General features: G+C 32.1%; 3 protein-coding genes across 7 annotated transcripts; all 3 read right to left on the reverse strand.

Moving 5' to 3' along the window:
• Positions 1 to 184: 184 nt before the first annotated feature.
• LOC117153446 (uncharacterized) lies at positions 185 to 2732 on the reverse strand. Its single transcript, XM_033327513.2, has 4 exons — positions 2348 to 2732; positions 836 to 973; positions 555 to 686; positions 185 to 311 (listed from the first exon to the last, which is right to left on the reverse strand). The coding sequence occupies exons 1-4, from the start codon at positions 2394 to 2396 to the stop codon at positions 247 to 249; spliced, it is 384 nt and encodes a 127-aa protein (XP_033183404.1). The 5' UTR covers positions 2397 to 2732; the 3' UTR covers positions 185 to 246.
• An 855-nt stretch (positions 2733 to 3587) lies between these two features.
• On the reverse strand, positions 3588 to 5990 carry LOC117153444 (suppressor APC domain-containing protein 2). Of its 2 annotated transcripts, none has more exons than XM_033327508.2 (5): positions 4780 to 5990; positions 4418 to 4564; positions 4133 to 4345; positions 3919 to 4066; positions 3588 to 3844 (listed from the first exon to the last, which is right to left on the reverse strand). In XM_033327508.2, the coding sequence occupies exons 1-4, from the start codon at positions 5626 to 5628 to the stop codon at positions 3920 to 3922; spliced, it is 1356 nt and encodes a 451-aa protein (XP_033183399.1). In that variant the 5' UTR covers positions 5629 to 5990; the 3' UTR covers positions 3588 to 3844; position 3919. The 2 variants fall into 2 exon arrangements, with proteins under 2 accessions (XP_033183399.1, XP_033183398.1); XM_033327507.2 differs by having other exon boundaries at positions 3589 to 3844; positions 3924 to 4066.
• A 428-nt stretch (positions 5991 to 6418) lies between these two features.
• Positions 6419 to 12354, reverse strand: Trhn (tryptophan hydroxylase). Of its 4 annotated transcripts, XM_076619984.1 has the most exons (14): positions 11663 to 12292; positions 10731 to 11451; positions 10545 to 10661; positions 10145 to 10249; positions 9571 to 9784; positions 9197 to 9300; positions 9032 to 9099; positions 8890 to 8940; positions 8196 to 8294; positions 8072 to 8118; positions 7849 to 7984; positions 7531 to 7657; positions 7091 to 7320; positions 6419 to 6952 (listed from the first exon to the last, which is right to left on the reverse strand). In XM_076619984.1, the coding sequence occupies exons 3-14, from the start codon at positions 10641 to 10643 to the stop codon at positions 6610 to 6612; spliced, it is 1623 nt and encodes a 540-aa protein (XP_076476099.1). In that variant the 5' UTR covers positions 10644 to 10661; positions 10731 to 11451; positions 11663 to 12292; the 3' UTR covers positions 6419 to 6609. The 4 variants fall into 4 exon arrangements, with proteins under 4 accessions (XP_076476099.1, XP_076476094.1, XP_033183390.1 ...); XM_076619979.1 differs by having other exon boundaries at positions 10545 to 11451; XM_033327499.2 differs by lacking the exon at positions 11663 to 12292 and having other exon boundaries at positions 10545 to 11463.
• Positions 12355 to 15718: the final 3364 nt, after the last annotated feature.

Below are 15718 nucleotides of genomic sequence, written 5' to 3' on the forward strand. Positions count from 1 at the left end.
TTTCAGAGATTTAAACAATATATAAAAAATTGAGATTTCTATAGATTATAATTTTTTTAATGAATATTATTTGTAAGTAGTATTTTAATAATTTTTTAAAATATTTCTAGTAACAAGACGATTATCATATATACAATATATTTATTATGTATGTACAAAGATGTGTAAATTTTCGCAAAATATGTTTATTTTTTGTACTTAATATGTATTTGATTTTTGATAGATTAAAAGAAGGTAAATTACAAATTAAATTACAACACACTCGTAAGGAAATGGTCCTCGAAAACGTTGGTTATTTGGTCCTGGGCAAGCTGCAAAATGTATCATTTCATTAAAAAATGTTTTGTTATATTTTCTATTTACTAGTCTTATTCAATTTTATATTAAAACAATACTTCAATTTTAAATAATATATTATTAGCATTTTTAAATAATTGAAAATTGAGCAGATTGTGTTTAGTACCGAATTGAATAGTTATCAATTAGTTAGTAAAATATATGTCTGCAAAGTTTATAATTATAATCATTACTTATCGATGATAATAATTACTAACGTTTATCACAATGTGGTCCGTAATAACCAGTTCCTTCGCAGCGACATTTAAATCCAGGATCTGATGATATTTGCAAACATGATCCTCCATTCAAACAAGGTTTCGATCTATAACATATATCACTACGCCTACCTAAAAAATAATAATAAAATAATAAAAAGCAATCGGTTAATTCTCCCAGTATTAATATTGGATACTTATATGTATTCGTCTAAGTATCTATGAACAAGTTTAACAGTGATATTTAATATCGTGGATAAAATTAACAGGTAAGTTATTACCTCTTAACGCTTCTTTGCAATCTTCGTTAGTATTGTATCTGTATTCAGAAGAACAACCGTAACCGCATCTGCATTGTGCATTATAGATACGACATCCATATTGCATTTGATCCAAATCGCAAGCTTTTGATAATGTGCCTATTATTTAAACCAAATCGAAGTACTTAGTAAATATACATATAACAATATGATACAGCACATAATAATCAAATTCTAACTATTCGTCGTATCTTTTATGTTATTTTCATAAATATCAATATGTATATCATTTAAACTATAAAAAAGACACAAAGTAATTAATTTTTTAGTTCCCTTCTTTTATTAAGAATAGCATGGAAATATATAATTTAATACATATTAAGAGTAGTATGGAAATATATAATTTAATACAATATTCATATTGTATTTTATGTGTGATTCTGGAAACAACAATAAGCGGAATATAAAACGTTTACCATCGGATTAAATGACAATAGCATAAAAGAATATTACTTCTATCAGTAGATGATAAATAAGTCTCTATATGAAATCAATTATGTAACTTCTAATATAACTAAGTGGATTAAAATTTAGTGAAATTAAATGAATATTCATTTGGAAATAGAACAAACTTTATTAGTAATAAAAATAATTTTGTATTACGAAATAATGCGATAAATATTGAAACAATAAGTTATAAATTGCACATTTTCTACAACATTTTCTGTTCGCAGTGAATATATCTGCAGTTTATTTACCCTGAAAAGATAATGCTACGAAGAAACACGCTGCCAGAGGCAACTACATATTTGTACCGGATGTGTCCACTGCACTTCCCACTTGTCTAGATTGATAAACATTTAACGAGATAAAGCATGTCTGCGCGGGTTAATTGATTTTCGGGTATGCATCAGAAATTACTATTATTTTCTTCTATAAATAAATTCATGCTTAAATATATTTCTTCTTATTCATGCAAAAGACGAAATTTAATTGTAAACATATTTCATAAGGTACAATCGAGAAGAAACGCGGAATGTGCATCATTGAAAGTACGCTTTATTATCGTGACACATTATCTGTCTACTCGGTGAATGAACCGAGACGTTTCTTTTAACAGAACGGTTGCATTTATTTTATCTTAAGCAAATTACTATTAGAGAGTTACTATTCAACATTCAAATCAACGTTGTTTAAGGAAAGTAGTACAAATAATATCATACGAAAATAACTTTTCCATGATCTTAAAATAAAATCTATCGCCTTCAAATTTAAAAATTTATTAATGTAATTTTTATATTTCTTAAGGTCATCTTTATACAATTGATGAAGACACGCATGCAGAAGTAAGTTATTATGAAATGATAAAATACAGTTGCAATATGCCGATTAAATTAGAAGAAAAATTTTCATAGTGATAACATACCGCCATATAAATTACGTTATCGTAAGCGAAATATCGATTTCTCGATCCTCTCTGATATGTTTAATCAGTATGAAAATTCTAGTGAAACGCAAGTAACGTGTTCGTACCTATAATAACGAGTAGCAGAATTATTGGTAGTATCAGTCTTGGTAGCATGATGGGCTTAAAGCTCTCACAAAATCCGGGGGAGAACTGTTCCGATAACGATAATCCAGATAATTGTAGATGTCAGAAGACAGAGATCGACGACCAGCGCCTGCAGTTAGGCTATTACTTGAACTCAGTAGGGTTAAAGGTCGTTCGTTAAAAGGGGGTTCTTTACACATTCACTATCGCGAGGATAAAATTTGTGCTCCAATGCAACGTTCCCTATGTCAGCTAGCATCTATACTCGCTGAACGCGTCAACTGAACTGAACTCCGACTAGCCGACTCCGGACAGCAGCAGAGGCAACTGCCTCTTAATGACTATGACTATTAACTAAATGCGGACTAACGCGCTTAGCTAGTATACCCACCAGACTCTACTAAGCTAAAGAACCATGCGTGGGGTGTAAAATAAGCCACTGACTATATATAATATATTTCTAACAAACATATACATATAGATTTACAATTTCATTTGTTCTACCGATATGAATTATTATTTATATTTTGGACTTTTGTTCAGTTAATTTTAAATTTAATACTTTTTCAAAATTTGTTATAATTTTTTATTATCAATATCGTTCATTTGTGCATTTATATATTATTTTAAACAAAATAACGAGAGAGGTCTTGAGATTCCGGACTAATATGACCTGAGACACGGAACGTTATATCGGTCGGGATTAGCCCCAGTCCGTTATATGATTCCGCACATGTTTTTCTAAACAGAACACATGGTCGGCAGAAAACATTATTAGCTCTTTACTTTTGTAACTAAAATATCTTTTATAGTTGAAATAGAATGCCAACGAACGTTAATTTTTACCATATTTCTCTTATATTGTACATTTTTGCAATGACACTTATTTTTTTAAGTAAATTTAGTGCCAATAGTAACGCTGGGTGGTTAGGGAAGTACATTATCACATTTTAAAGTTCGATAACATTTGACACGTACAGTCATAATTCCGGAAGTAGATGTAGCTTACAGTTTACAGTACGGAACGTGTATAATTTATTCGTTCAATTTTCTTTTGTGGATAGTTGTTTATAAGATAAGGATAATCAGTTTCAAAAATGTAATACGAACATATTTAATTTTGCGTATAAACTAAGATTATGATATCGTAATAAAATAAAAAATTAGGTCAAGGCAATTTATTAATTAGAATAATAATTTATTAGAGAAGAACATAATCTCTCTTTTGAGACTTGGACGGATTATAAAAAATTTAAGACTTCATTTACAATGTATAAGTACATTCGAGTATTAGTACTGTGAATATTTCACACAAATATTTCATGTTTTATGCAGATATTTAAAATATTTCAACACATATAACAGATATAAAAGTTTATAACAATGATTTTAATTATTTTTCTAAATATATGTGTATCTGATATTTTGCATGTAATTCATTATATCATCAAAGGCAAATCTTCTTGTTTATTTATATTCTAAAAGAACAATATTTATGTAAAATATAATTTTATGTTATACATAAAAGAATTAAAATATTAACTGTTAGTACCTTACATGAATGTTTGATCATGTTGTTCATGAATCATTGTTGCTCTTCTAGATTGAACTATACCACTTTGTCTATTATACAATTCTCGTACCAAGTTGTCCTTTTCTTGTTCAAGTAATGCTATCCGTTGGCTTTTTTTACTGACTTCCTAATTTTTAATCATCAAATGTGAATTAAATATATTATTAATTACATATATATTTATTTCATTTACCTCTGTTAGTCTATGATTCTGTTGCTTTAACCTAGATAATATATCTTGCTGAAGTTGGGTCGATGTAGGAGTGCTAAGAAACGCAAGATTCATGTGAAGAGGAAGTCCACCACGTTCCCAACTACTTATTAGTGCAGCTAAGTGTCTGTTGACTTCTAAGACGCGAGCACGTTGTAATTCTAAACGTTCTTGCTGTGCCTCTGTCCATTGTTCCTAAATAAAATCATACACGTTAACACAGAATATTTCAGATAATTTTATAAAGTTGGAAAGCATATTTGATACCACATGAGATCCCATACGCCCAAGATGTTTAATTTTTTCCTGAGTAGCAGATATTTGTTTCAAATACCATTCTCTAGCTTTATCAACTGCAGCTAGACCTTGAAGTAATACATCTTTCTCTTGTTCAATCTGTTTCATTCTTTTCATCTAAAAAAGAGAGCTATCAAATAGTTACTGCTGTTAAAAATTAAGAAACAGGCTTCCCAACTATGTATTAAAATATAATATAAACATATTATATACTATGCTGAATTTAGTATAAATTGTATTATGGTCTACATGTTAATAATCACCAAATTTCATGCATACCCAACACCAATCACCAATCGTTAGTTGGGAATCCTAGAGAAGAATATCTTTACCATATTGTAATCAATACCATTCTGCAACGTATGACGCCTAGGTTCTCTGCGTCTATTTAACGGTTTCTTAGGCTGTAAGCCAACTTGATTATTTTGTAACTCAACTGCTTTACCATCTCCCAATACTCTGGTTGGTCTTAATAATGTTCTAGTGTCAGATCTATAATTTACCGTTGGTAATTGTCTTTTTTCTATAGCTTTATCATCATTCATTAACAAACCCATCTGCCAATTTTGTAATACAGTTCGAATTTCAGATTTGTCAAAATTTCTTTCTGAATTAATAGTTCTAGCTTCTAATGCAGCACCCATCCGTGGAGGTTTAGGAGGTCCATATGCCTTATTTAGCTTCAATTCAGGACCGCCTCTACTATCCATTAATTCTAAGTGTGTATGATTAACATCTTTTCGACCTGCTAATAATTGTGGCATGCTTAAGGTACGTTGCTGTGATATAGCATTATTTGGCCTAATAGTTGCTGTATTTGGAGATGTCCATGTTGTTTTATTTTGATTATCAGGTATAAGTATTGGAGCAGATGGTGGTCTATTTGGTTGACCATCATGTTTTTTAGAGTCACCATCTGTTTGAATTTGTAGCAAACATATCTTGAGTCCTGTACAAAATCTTTCAAAAGACAATAATCCATTAGGTGGAGTGACTTTTTTAAGGCTGTCCAAAACACCTTTTGGTAGACCTTGCGTTCCATCATCTTGCCATCTGCCTTCAATATCAGAAAATTTTACAAACCCTGTATTTTGGTCATCCATTATATCAAAAAGTGTACGCATAGCGGTGACAAAGTGCTTTGGTAGTCCATCCGCGCTCGAAGTTTGTATTTGCGCCATATTTATATGCAAGCGTATTTAAAATATAGTTATTAAGAAAACATACATTCATTTAAATATTCCAGACTCATATATTACCTTCCTGGTAGTGGAAGGTATAACATTGTTTCTTTTAAGGAATATTTGTCCGATTAGTCATTTCGTTAATTAAATATTGTTTCATTCATCTGATAAATGTCTTTTCGTTTATTTAACATTTATTAAAGTGTACTGCCAAATTATTAGTAGAATTATTTGTGCCAAATATGAATACACTTAAGGCGTTTTGAATACATTTTCCTTTTTTGTATTTTATTAACAGTTAACTTTTTGATAACCTCTTTAAACCTTCGATTGTATGCAACTAAATATGAACGCAACAGATGAAACAGGTGTGTCGAAGTACGAATCTATCTAGAACGTACTACAGTTATTTTACTCATAGAAACAGTTCTTAAAGTATGATATTTAATTTATATACGCATAATATATACATATATAACTTAAACAATATATGAAATTAATATATTACAAAAATAATCATGATATTTTGATGTTTGATAAATAAAAGAAATAAGATGCTAACTATAAATTTTTGAATTTTATTTATCGATTGTTGATACGTATTTGTCGTAGGGATCTCGATAAAGCAAAAAAAGATAATTGTTAATATCAAAAAACATGTTATAGACCGTATCAAAGAGAAAATCAGACGAGTTTTTTAAAACAATATGATTCACACGTAACAGGATATTTTATGATGAAAGTAAATATGTTAGTATATTAAAACTTTTGATTACTATACTTCACATAATTTTTTATTCATTTTCATTCTACTCAGTGCAACTTTAGTAATCTTCTAATTTAAATATCGTTTTCTACAAGCATAGACAACTGTGCATATTTCATATACATATTGCTAAACTCTATAATTATATACGTACAATCATAATTTCTAATTTTGATAGTTCTATTCGCAGACTACGTTTACAGAAATAACGTTCATGAGTTAACAACAATATTGTCAGAAGAATAGTTTTTATTCTGATTTTTTATTGGTTTCTCAGGCGACTCGACATTAGGACTTCTATCAACATCGCTGTCAGAAGACGAAGAATCTTGAGGTAATTCGATACCTTGCGTTAAAAGGCTGGTTATCCTCTCAACGTCCACCGTATCATCCTGTTCGTGTATCTTCTTTAGGGCATTTGAGACGATACAGAGGTCACCCCTAAGTTCACTGACTACCGCCGTGATTTTTTGAGCGTCCGTGAGAACTTCCACTGATTGAGTGTAGGGATTATAGCGTAATCCAAAAGGTCGTTGTATTTGGTTCGCAAATGTTCTAAAAGCAGAAATTGATATTCCTTTTACAATCTTCTTTTTTATTGTATTTTTATTTCAATATTTTAAAATTTTGGAATATTTTTATTATATTTTAATATTTTAGAATTTCGGAAGAATAAAGTATGTACAACATTACCGCATTTTTTCTTTTGCTTCTTCAAAGCTATCCGTGTAATAGTACGCATTTTGAAACGCGGTAATGATGCATTTTTGCTTGCAAGTCACTTCTGGATCGAATCGGAACGTCTTCTCGGGAACGGACACAGCATGTTTCAGTTCCGCGACAGAAGACAATAAACCAGCTCCGTAAACGCGAAGTATACCATCTTGCTTGCATAATCCAAATTCCACCGTAAAGAAATAGAGCTAAAAATAAAAATAAAACAAGGACGAGCTCAACATAGTTAATGACTTCTACAGTTAAAGCTAACATAAAATACAATCTTCTTGTTTTCTGAATTTTCTTCTTATTTATAAATATTAATTTCTTTAATATGACGTTCTTTACACTCGTGAAATGAGCTTTTATAAATTTTTGATGAAAGTAAGAAACTACCTGGAGCATAGAACACTTACAGTTGCCAATTTATTGATGTCCTCGTCCGAAGCTCCAAGCGAAGCAAGTCCAAGTTCCTGCGAGAATTGTGCGAAACTTGGATTCGCCAGAAGCGGCATGTGCCCTAACAATTCGTGACAGCAGTCCCTATAAATAATTCAATAGAGTTAAAAGAAAAAAGGAAAAATACAAAGAAGAAATAGTAAGAAAATATGTTTACAGCTTTATTTTTATTCTTTAATTTTATCTAGCTTTACTTTTATCTATATTATCTATTTACTATGTGTACAACATATTTATGTTATTTAATATGATTTATACACTTTTAAATTACTCACGGTTCAGGCGTATAAAAAGGATCGGATGAATGTCGAATGTATTGTGTACAATGAAATACTCGAAAAGCAAGACCGGCCAAAAAATCTCTTGGTGTAAGGTAGCCTGCTACGGGTCGAAGTTGAAATCCAGTTGTACCTAATAGTATCATAGACAAATTGTATTTGTTTATTTTTCATTCATTTCTAATTAAAATAATTCTATTATCATTAATCGTATACTTACGCTTCAAGAAAACGTTTACATCTTGCAACTGTGGTATATTATCCTCTCTGTCGATCAAATATGAAGTTTATTTAAATTAATTATGTTTGATATCATTTGATTTAATCCTAAGAAGAATCTTTACCTATAGCCACAGTATTTCTCCAGTTTTGGCCAATTTTCCAGATATTCCTTACAAGCATGTTTCTGATAAAGCTGATGCAATTCGCGGAAAACGGTTCCCCTATAGAAAACGAATGTTATTCATTGATAAATTTTAAGAACATAAAATTGCAAAGAATTATTTATAAATATTATTAACGATGATGTTAAGTTTTAAATTAATTGGCGTTAAATCTTCTCATTCTTGAATATGTCTCGTAGGTTTCAACGAAACTAGATTACTTATCCACGCTTCTCGTATACACATCTGGAGAAAATCGTGTTAGGGAAGTCACTCGAAGATCGCGAGGATAAATTAAATAAGGACAATTAAGGAGTGCATTCAACGCGGGCCAATCTTGGCTGATTCATACGTCCCGTAGGCGACGGGTGAAGTTGAAACTTTCCTTGTTATACTGGTAGAACTAGGATATCGTTTCGTAATTGAAGGGAAATCTTGCGAAGTTATCAAAAGAATTTGTTCTTCTCCGTCATAGATTGCTTTCATGTTTGTCGAAGCACGTACGAAGATTTCTTGCAATGAGCGAAAGTTTTATCAGAAACTTCATACACACAACGAACATATTTATTTTTATCGGAACAATGTTAAAACATCTTTTTAACAAATAAAAAAAAAAAAAAGAAAATACGTAACGCATTGATGTAAATTTACGAACCAAGTTCTGATCTCCTCTGGCGTGTATTGAACGCGAGGAATTGGTTGACCACTAAAAGAAAATTAACGTTAGTAGTGTTTTATATCGTATTTGATAATTATATTTTTTTTCGTAAAAGATCATTGATTTTTTTTTAACGTACTATCTGTAATTGTTTGCGATATCCGCGAATTGCACACGACGTTTGCGATACACCGGGTCTTTAAAGCCCTGGAAATATTGAATTAAACGTATTATATAATGTTGCATATATCTTAGGTACTACGTATTTAACAAGAGAGAACAGTGTTTGAAAACAGAAACGTACTGGATGATCCGCGTCTAATTCGGATCCGTACATGAGCACATTTTGAGCTTGATCTAGATCCGATATTTTTCGTGGAAACCAGGGCATATCTACTTCGCTGAAATCTATAAAGTTTGAACATGATCAGCACTTGTTGGTTCAGGAAAGTTTTTTATTTTAAAAGTGATTTTGATTGTAAAAAATCATTCAACGAAATTGCTCTAAAAGAATTATCGTTCGATGAAATGATCGTTTAAATTTTAAATTTTTAGTAAAAATTAATAGTAGGTATTATAAACTTCTAATTGATAGTAAAAAAGTTAGAAGTTTAAGTACAAAATTTAAACAATGTAAAATGATATTTAACGAAGAAATAAAATCTATTAATGACTTACCAAAACTCGGAGCGGCGGAAAGTGATGGAGCATGAGGAATATTTCCTGTTTGCTCGTACTGTGCCAAATTAATGGCAGCGACTTCTCGGCTCAACATCCTCGTCAACTGTTCCATTCTTTTCGAATCACATTCAACATCGACGAGAATTTCGAATTCGGAGCCGCGACGCAATGATTTCCGTGACTCGATATGAATAACATTCACACCCAGGTCCTTTACGGAATATTGATTTAAAAATACATTGGTACATTTTCATGAAAGTTTCTACGCATTCTAATGTTTCTAATGTTAGAGGACACTTTAAAAAGATGTTACAGATATCTTTATTGTCTATAAGGATTCTGTAGTTGGTAAATAATCAAATATCGATTTTTAAAGAAAGGTAAGTGTTAATAAGGTAATGTTAACATATTTTTATGAAAAATGACAGATTAAAAAATGTATTATTATTTATATGTATGCAAGAATAAATTTTCAAAATTCTATTTCCTTTCTGATCCTAACGTGGGTGAGACAGACGTGCGTGAGAGTGGGTGGATATTAGGCCCTGTGTAATATCGTTAAACATCATACCTGAAAAACTTGCAGAGCTCGTGCCAAGCCACCGATTTGGTTTTTCAAGGAAAAAACGACAGAATTTTTATTATCGCTGTTTGATTTCCGCTCGACCATGGGGATCTGAACGAATGAAAGAACATATCCATGCGTTATGTTTAACTTTTACCACACACCCAACCGCCTTTTTTCCCTCGTTATTTGCTTCGATTTTCTACATTGTCTTAAGTCACGTAATAATCTTAAGAATGAAATACATATAGGTACGAGAAAAGGTCTCAAGAAAAGGAGGATTAGAAAGATTGCTCCAGCTTGGAACAATTAAGAAACTCGGAACATGAATTTGTCGAAGAAGAAAGAACAACGAGTTAAAAAAAGCATTTTGTATTTTGTAACAACAGTTCAAAAATCAACGCACATCGCTCGACTTATGTATGGGACTTCCTTCTTTAATGGCCCAGTGTTCGCCTCTTCTGTATAGCCACACCCCGAGAAGGCCCTTTCCGGAACCACTCATACTGATCCTCGATTCAAACTGAACAAACTTTCTAATTTTTCTACAAAATTTTCTATCTATACTGTAACATATAATATTTTCGCTCACCAATAAGAAAATCAATCGAACGATGCAAGTAAGTATTTCTATTTAAAAATCTATCTAAATGTTGAACTTGGATAACACTGAAACAGTTTCTCTCGACGGAATCGGCAATAGCTGTTAATCCAATGAATCGTCCCTCTAAGCACCGCGTGCGACAATGTCCCGGTACCAGTGTCTTCTGCTCTTCTTAAGACCTCGGTCCCCTCCGTGTACGTGTCCTTCTCAATGACGATCTGTTCGCGATTGGTCGACGCACAGTAGTACGAAGTTCCCCCATTGGTCGGATAAGACTTTTCATGGGGTTGAAGAGGAGTGTTGGCTCACCCCATTTAACGGCGACTGTGCCGGTTCCACGATGTATTCTGTGTGACGTCACTGGAGTGCACGAAATGTGGGTGGCGCAAGAACTAGCAACGGTGAATGGGGAGAAGAGATTGCAAGGTCTTCGAAACAGGGATGTTATACTTTTCTTTCGGTACCCCTCTTCGCTATTCTCCAAAGATTTCTTCCCTCCCATCCGCACCATACGTTTATACTCAGAGTTTCTGGGCCAAGTGAAATTAGTCTACCATGGAAAAGACACGAATCCAACCATCGATTTACCGAGTTCACGCTTTTCCGCGTTCATTTAGCAACTCGTGATACTCCCTTCGACTTTGACTTTGTTTTGGTAACAATTACATCATCGAAGATTTTTCGAATTTCTTTCTCGATATTTATTTTTCTGTTTAAATATATAATGTTGTTAGTCATAAATTAATAACGGGGCACACGTTTCAATTGTTATTAAATATCAGCAAGTATATGTCTGTAATAGACGACGTGTCGTAGAAAATGTTACGCAATTTATCGTATTATTAACATTTCTGAATTACTAAATCCACGATTGTGAAAATATTGTGAAACGATATCGCGAGTGAGCGTGAACCACATACCTAAATGGAGAAGTGCTTTTAGAGAAGTGTAATCTTCTTCGGAGAATTTAATTTTTTTTCGTTCTTTTCCGTTTCTTTTTTTCAACGAGACAATCATTCTCGCTTTTGTGTATCTTTTCCACAGAACAAAGAGGCTGTTTAATAAAAGCTCGAACAGCCGAGAACACTCCTCCGCCTCGTGGCAAAGCAGATGCAGCACATTACCAATGTCCATCACTTACGACTATCAGCTAGCACCCTTGTTGAATTATACCGAGCGTTCCTCTGGCATTAAGAGAATTGAGAGTATCGTTCGATCTGCGGAGAGAATCTTTCGTTTATCGGCCCCGTCTGCCAGTCACTAAATCGTCGCGGAAAATATCTTTTGGATTATTTTTTCAGGCAATATTGATAAATAGCGAGATTTAACTAGTAGATAAGAGACACTGTGTTATAATGTTTTGCTGAAACAATCGGTCGCATCGATTTTCGATACATTCTGTTGTTTAAAGTGTTAAGGTGTTGAGACTATGTTACTTTAGTAACACGAGAATAATTAAAAGTACCGATGGAATCTTGACAAAAAATCGAAAGCTTTTAGTAAGATAGTTTTGCTTTTTGCAGAAGATATTTTACTACATTGTACAAAATTTCTTTTCGATACTTCCGTGTTGTTTCATATATTTAAGTGAGCCTAAACTGAGAATGGTTGTTACATTTGTTAATTAATTTTTTTTTCTGTGATTGTTCTCTCACCTAACAGACCTATACCTTAGACACAATGAGAGAAGAGAGAAAGTGAGTGTTTCGTCCAAGATCTGCTAGTATGGACTCTTCAGTAAGGCTCTCACTTAACAGTTCTGCGATTGTTATTATGGTTATTTAAAAAATTTCTTTATAATAAGAGTAAATATAAAGATACATATGCATTTATACTTGTGATATTAAAAAAAAAGATGATATTCTGGCATTTGTGTAAATACTTATCTTTTTTGCATCTAATTGCATAATTATGAAATATTAACATATGTATAATTATAGTACTGTAACACAAAAAAAAGATAAGTGCTGTAGTCATAATATCAGCTTAGATACTTATTCCTATTTTATGTTAAATTTTTTAATGTTTCGTATCTTTCTGTACTCGATAAAAATTTTATTTTTGGGCGGTCCATGTAGTATGTGTCGTATGAACATAAGTAATTATTGTACTATTCATCCTTTACCCGTATCGCCAAATTCACTTCCCATTCACAGAGATTCTACAAAGCATGATATCTCTTATCATACTGTCGTCCTTTGAGCCCAAAGTTCAACATTTGTAATTTGCTTCTGTTGTTTTACTAATAACTTTAAGATTAAGATATCGTTGAAACACAAAGTACCAATTCGATCTTTATCTGAGAAACGAAATCCTTTATACAAATTTTTGTACAACATCAACGATATAATTATAACAACTTGTTTTCTAAGCACACGGATTAAATTGGTCGATACCCCTTCTTTTTTCTTGTTTAGTGCCAGGATCTATAAATATGCTTCCTTGGAAAGGCGTGCGAGCCATATATGCATACATATATTTCGTCTTTATGGATCTATCAAACAACTTACGATAATAATATAGATTTTGTTCGAAACTAATGTCAATTTCATGAATATTACTTTAATAAAAAATCAATGCAAGCATCTTAATATTTTTATACTAAACTTTAAATATTGAACGCGTAGATCAATTCGATGGTTTCTTAAATATAACTAATATTTTATTTATGGTTAGTGTAATATAAATTTAATACTCCGTTGGAAGAAGCAAGATTGGCTTGGGTTGGCAAACTGGGTCATTTATATGTAAGCCTAATCTTTGTTATTGTTCTAGGCTTCTATAAAGTCTGGAAAGCTTATAAGAGGTCTATACTTATCAACGTATATATATTACGTTATATTACATTATAATTGCTCGTTAAGTCAAACATTTGAAACTTTACCCAATAGAAATAAGAATTCGTTTCGAAGAAATTCAAGAGTGAAATCTCGCTTGGGTTGTCAACGACCCAGTTTGCTTACGGAGGGCTAATCATCGAAACCGTCTCTTTAAACCTTCACCACTTTTTTCAAATACTACATTCTATCGCAAAAAATGTGTCATAGTTTGGATTCGATGGATTCTTCTGTATCTTTCGCTACTTCTTCGATCATTTTAACGTGCCAGATTAAAATGAGACGAATTAAACAAGTTGAAAATTAGAATCTGTAGCCAAGTTTGAAAAATATAGTATATATTGCAAGACGTCTTAATGAAGATACAAACTTGTTGCTTTTGTAACCTTCCCGACACAAGATCTTATGCAACAAAATCACTACTTCTCATTTCTTCTTCTGTATGCTTACATACCATCTCTTTTCCATGTCATCAGCAACTTAATTCAAAGTACGAAGCTTTTGTAAGTTTTTAAGATTAAAATAGTTATTTCGAAAACGGATAATTCCAAAGTTATCGAATTAATATATCCTAGTATGGATATTAAATGTTTATAAAATGTTATAATCCTTGGATTATTGTGGTACGTATAATCGATATCCTGAAATAATATAGCTTTTAGTATGTACAAAAGTGATGAACACATTATTATGTAAAATACACAACTTTTTATCTACCTATTGTGAAAAAATCGCCCGTTATCATCATTTTATCATCAGTTTCCATATAAATTGAGTCTCTACTTTCTTCTTAATTCTTCTACTGAAGTCTTAATACAAATCGGCTTCTTCAAACCATTTAATCGATTAGTGAAAAATAGGCAACTAAGTAAGGACAAGACGATGAGTATTCGCTGTTTGCAGACAGGAAGATCCTCTTGGAGCGCATTCTCAGCACGAGTGATTCAAAGGAAGAAGTTGGCTGCACGAGAAGACGAATAAAAGTCAAGATACGGTAGAAAAAAGGAAACATTTTACAATCAAATAGATTGAAAACGATATTGTTACTTTATAGGCAGATTTACGAACAAATTTAATCTTAGGCGCGGATCGAATGCAAACTGTCGTGCTGTTTCCTTGCCAATTGTATTTTATATAACTAAATAACGAAATCTTCAAACGCTAAGGATTCTGATTCAGGAAATCGAGAAGAAACGCAAGGTCGCTCGCAAGGTGTTTCACTAAACTTCAAGCGCTCGCAACTTCCTTAACTCGATTAACCGGCATTAATTACTCTTCCTGGATCGTTCATCTCAACTTCCCCTTCTACTACAGTTCGTTTTCATTAAGTCTATACTTCACTACTATGCGTCCTAAAATATACTTCTGATATCCCCATACAAACATAATTCGAGAATATAGTATTCGAATGTAGGACACGTAGAACGTTTCCTTCTGGAATTTGCTACTCTATACATCTTTCCAACCAATATAAAAAATTAACGCTCTTGACTTGCCACCATTTTGGCAGTTCAAAGGTGATCTAATTATGGATGACGGTTTTCTTAATTCCTAAGTGGATTGAACTTCAAGATAAGTGCCTTTGGTATGAATTCATTAAAAATCAACGCTGAGTTAATGCAATATTTCATTCGCAATTGTTTTTAGTATTTCGTCTAGTTTGCTATCTATTTTCTTATATTAAAAATTGCACGTTCGTCTTGCACATTTTTTCTTCCGATCGTCAAATTATGAGTTTTATGCATTTTCATATTATCAAAGTTACTATTTTGAAGACGTGTATGTGTAATTAGAACATGAATACTCATAATTATAAATTCAATGTTAGCTTGTAGCGATATACTACATTTCATCGACTCAGAAAATCGCATAATTCAACGAATGATAGCAATAATCCTCGTCATAAAACAAAAGAAATCATTCTACACAAAAATAGCTTATCGTTACATGTCTGTAAAAATCAAATTTCTCATCATACTAAAAAATATAAAAATAAAAAAAGCCACGATTCTAAGATCCCCTGAAGAAACACGCTCCTTCTACGTACATACACAATTTATAGTGGACGTCGAACGCGTTAAAAGGTTTCTCATTAACGAAAGCAAACCGCTCGATCCATCCGTTCCGTCGAAGGGAAAT

Source organism: Bombus vancouverensis, chromosome 1, assembly GCF_051014615.1.
Source record: "Bombus vancouverensis nearcticus chromosome 1, iyBomVanc1_principal, whole genome shotgun sequence".
Taxonomy (NCBI): domain Eukaryota; kingdom Metazoa; phylum Arthropoda; class Insecta; order Hymenoptera; family Apidae; genus Bombus; species Bombus vancouverensis.